The 4,108-nt window shown below is 38.4% G+C and overlaps 1 protein-coding gene across 1 annotated transcript; it reads left to right on the top strand.

Annotated features, from left to right (window-relative positions):
• Positions 1-2,992: 2,992 nt before the first annotated feature.
• Positions 2,993-3,757, top strand: LOC122669154. The gene has a single exon (XM_043865837.1). The coding sequence runs from the start codon at positions 3,010-3,012 to the stop codon at positions 3,580-3,582; it is 573 nt and encodes a 190-aa protein (XP_043721772.1). The 5' UTR covers positions 2,993-3,009; the 3' UTR covers positions 3,583-3,757.
• The last annotated feature ends 351 nt before the right edge of the window (positions 3,758-4,108 follow it).

Here is a 4,108-nt window from a genome sequence, read left to right as displayed (position 1 = left end):
ATTCCATGGTGTTTTCAGGAAAAATGGTGGTTTCTCAAAAACTTCTTAGATGGCATCACACGGCAGGTTTCTCACTGCTGTCGTGAAACTAATTCTATGGTGGATAGGTTAGCAAAACATGCGGCAGCGACAAGAGTGACAATGGTTTGGGAGTCGGTCCCTCTATTTATTCTTCATGATGTTAACTGGGATGCTCAAATGAGACCCAAATATAGATTTTGTTGAGTCTTACCTTCCCTTTTGCTTGATTTGCTTCTATGCTGATGGCCATGCTGAAGGTGGAGTAGTAGATCAACAGTGTTTCTTATTCTCTTATACTACATTCTTTATCTTTTATTAATATAATTTTGTTGATCTTTAGCAAAAAAAGATAAAAAAAAAGAATTGACAAATTGATTTATGGATTTGGTTGTGAGAAGCATTGAAATGTGAATGTGATTTAGAGAAGAGCATGATATGAAAATGCATGATAATTCATTTATGTTGAGCACTGTCATGGGGTTGGTATGACTTTGATATGGACTCTGTTCATACCTTCAATCATGTGCATACACATCATCCTTAGAATTCATGTGGCTAGAGTGTATCTTATATTACACCCCTTACCAAAATGGGGTAAGGTGTTGGTAACCGATGGTGACATCTGATGGACTAGAGTACCATTCTTGAACTCAGGTAGCAGAGGGACTTGCCGGGACTAAGGGAGAGCTAGGGTTAATATAGGGGTTTTGCCGGGCAGGAGGTACACGTGTTCTGACAGGCTTTCATTGCAACATAAGTTGTTGTAGTATATAAACCTGACATGAGACTTAGGCATTTGCTTGCTAGACATTGTTGTTGATATTTATATCGTATCATGCATATAACATGGACTATATGAGCATGCTTGTATGTATCTACTCATTGGGCTCAGTGGAGTTCAGTCCTTGGTATACCTTTCTTTTATATATGTATGACAAGTGGTGTGGCAATGATGGACGTGGATCCTTCATCTCAGTTTGAAATCAAGCAGGGAGCAAACATTGGAGGTGTTGAGTAGGAGGAGCATGATGCCTCAAGTGTCTGCGATAGTTGTGCCTTTGATGGCTACTGTTTGATGTGATTCTACGTTGTGGATATGTTTTGAGATAGTTTCTGACACTCTTTTTGTGTAAATATATATTTTTTTATAAGTATGTAATTATGGAAGAATGTAAAGTTTGAAACATGGTATTGTATATATTACCTATCACTTAGAAACTCATTTAACTGATCTTATAGTATAGTATCAACTTCCCACTATAATACTCTGATTATCTTATTGATTTACTGTGAATATTAATTGTGAGATTAGACCACCGGAGTAAGATCCTGTAGATGTCAGGAATGTCTTTCAGTCACATAAGGATTCAGATCTTCTTCGGCGCGGGCTGCCCGTCCTATCGTGCTGCGTAGATACAAGGCAGTGCATATTGACCGCCTTACCCCTGCTCTAGCGCCTTGCCCGAGCGGGATAAGGCGGTCATTGCACCGGCTTCATCTGTAAGGCCAAACATCCTATTTTCTCTCCTATCTCTTCTATTTCCGCTCTTTCTTTTTTTTGTCTTCTTTTTTTTTTTTTTTTCCTCTCCCATGCAAGCATCAGTAGCTATCTGTTGTTTTCCTTCGCATTCATCACATGAGACAGTATAACATCAACACTGTAATCAGGTTGTGACTTACGAAAGCATACGTCGCTGTTCGGAAGGTAGAGGCAGTTAGGATTCTCTGTGAACAAGATCGATCAAACCAGACAAAGCTGAGAAGCTATATATTCATCTCACCTTTCCTCCCTCCAAGATATCTGTGATTAAGCGATCAATTTCTTTTCTTTAAAGATATGTGACTCTTAAGTGTTCCAAGTTTCTTACATTTTCCCATTACCGCTCATTTTTTTTTCTTCTTCTATGTACTTCTCGTGATCTTTAAGGGCTCTTTTGATCTTTTTATTCTTATGGTTGAGGAACAAACACATCTGAACCAATCCTTCTCGATCAAGATTAATTCCCCTTTTAAAGTAAAAAAGAGGGCTAGAAACCCAATAAAGGAAGCCACTGCCTTATATGGTTACAAATGCCCAAACGTGAATGCCTATCCGGTTTCACTTTTAGCCCATCTAAAACATTTTAACTCAAAAAAAACAAACAATAATTCTATTAATTTTTGCAATTTTTCTGGTGAACAGGGCTGCACTCCCTCGTCCACTAAAATAAATTGGATAAATTACACATCATCCCTTGGTTTTCAAACAAAACTCAGTTCACCCCCTGGTTTTTGAAAAAACTTAAATCATCCCCTGGTTTAGACCCAATATGACAAATTAATCCCTACCGTTAGTTTTATGCTGTTAAGTGATGATGTCAGCCAGTTAAATAAATTTGAATCCCTAAACTACCCATGACCAATGTTGAAGATGAAGGAAGGGTAGTATTGTAAATTTAATTCTAATGTTTTAGTACAAAGGTAAAATAGTCCTATCACACCAATAACTAACAGCAGACTAACACCGTTACTATAGGGGGAGTGATTTGAGTTTTTTCAAAAATCAGGGGGTGATCTGAATTTCGTTTGAAAACTAGTAGAGGGTGACGTGTTATTTACCCAAATAAATTTATTTCTTGAATATGTGAAGGTGACAAGTTGCTATATTTTGTGATTATCTCAAAAAAAAAAAAAAAAAAAAAAAAAAACTGTTGCTTTTAGGTTTTAGGCTCAATCGTCTAATCATGAAAAATCTAGTGAATTCATGAGTTTCCCTTATCTCAATTGATTACATGCACGAGAGTTCTAGGGTCCACTAGTACATATCAATCCTTTGCTTCAAGAAAGGTTGAGCAGAACCTTATAAATTAGGGTTTTAGGAACTTAACTTCTTCTCACAAGAGATAACCGTCAAGTCCTTCATCTTCGTTGCTTAGTTCCTAAACACTCAGAACTAAACTGTAACTCACTTAGGGTTTTTTTTGTTTTGTTTTCTCAAGTTTATGAGTCATGGCACCAAACGGAGAGACCCTTGTTACTTCCTATTCAAGGACCAACAACTTAAGCAAGCCACCAAGGCTTTCCATGGAAAGCCTCCATAGGACTCTTTCAGATATCTCCTTTGATCTAAGCAAAGAAGCGATCGATATCAAGCTCCCGCCAATCACCGAAGTAGAGGATGCCAAGTGCGAGTGTTGCGGTATGAGCGAAGAGTATACACCGGAGTACGTTCAGCGTGTACGTGACAAGTTCTCAGGTAAGTGGATATGTGGTTTGTGCTCTGAAGCAGTGAAGGAAGAAGTGGAGAAGAATGGAGGGAGAGGTGAAGAAGCTTTGAATTCTCACATGAATGTGTGTGTGAGGTTCAATAGAATTGGTAAGAGATATCCAGCTTTGTTCCAAGCTGATGCAATGAGGGAGATATTGAAGAAGAGCACAGGATTGGAAGGGAGAGGAGTTAGGGCTAAATCAATGAGTCCTAGGGATAGGAGTGGTGGTGTAAAGAAGGGTGGGATTGCGAGGAGCTCAAGTTGTATTCCGGCCATTACTAAGGAGATGACTGACCAGAAACCGGTGACATGAGTTTACTAAAAGGCAGGGTTGTGATGTGGTGAGGGGCTTCTTGGGGTCTTGAATCCGAAAAAAAGTCTTCCTTGAGAGTAACCTGATCTTCAAATTTTCACCTCTTATTTCTCCTGTCAGTTTTGTTTGTTGACAAGTCAAACTTCTATGATTTGAGTCTTTTTTTATCCTTTTAGCAAGGGTTTTCTTTTTCATCAAAAAAAAAAAGCAAGGGTTTTCTTTTGGAATAACATCTACTCCTAGTATAATTAATCCTGGACGATTGATCTGTAATGTAATTTTCATGATTTTTACCAAAAACACAAAATGTAATTTTCATGATCAACCCTTGCAGTTTCCCTCTAGGGTTTTTCCTCGGGTTGGTCCAGACACTTACCTCCTTTATCTATGATAATTTCTACTACTATCGTCTTCTGTCTCTCTCTATCTCTCTCTCTCTCTGAAGATAATATCATTGAAATGTCCAATTCTGCCCTTGCCCCAGGCAGCCCACCGACACTAATCTAAGTATCAAGATGACATGTTT

This window comes from Telopea speciosissima, chromosome 7, assembly GCF_018873765.1.
Source record: "Telopea speciosissima isolate NSW1024214 ecotype Mountain lineage chromosome 7, Tspe_v1, whole genome shotgun sequence".
NCBI classification, from domain to species: Eukaryota; Viridiplantae; Streptophyta; class Magnoliopsida; order Proteales; family Proteaceae; genus Telopea; species Telopea speciosissima.
This window is presented reverse-complemented; position numbering and strand designations above follow the sequence as displayed.

Excerpts from the sequence above, each read along its gene's own strand:
- LOC122669154 (XM_043865837.1), top strand. The coding sequence starts at position 3,010 with ATGGCACCAAACGGAGAGACCCTTGTTACTTCCTATTCAAGGACCAAC.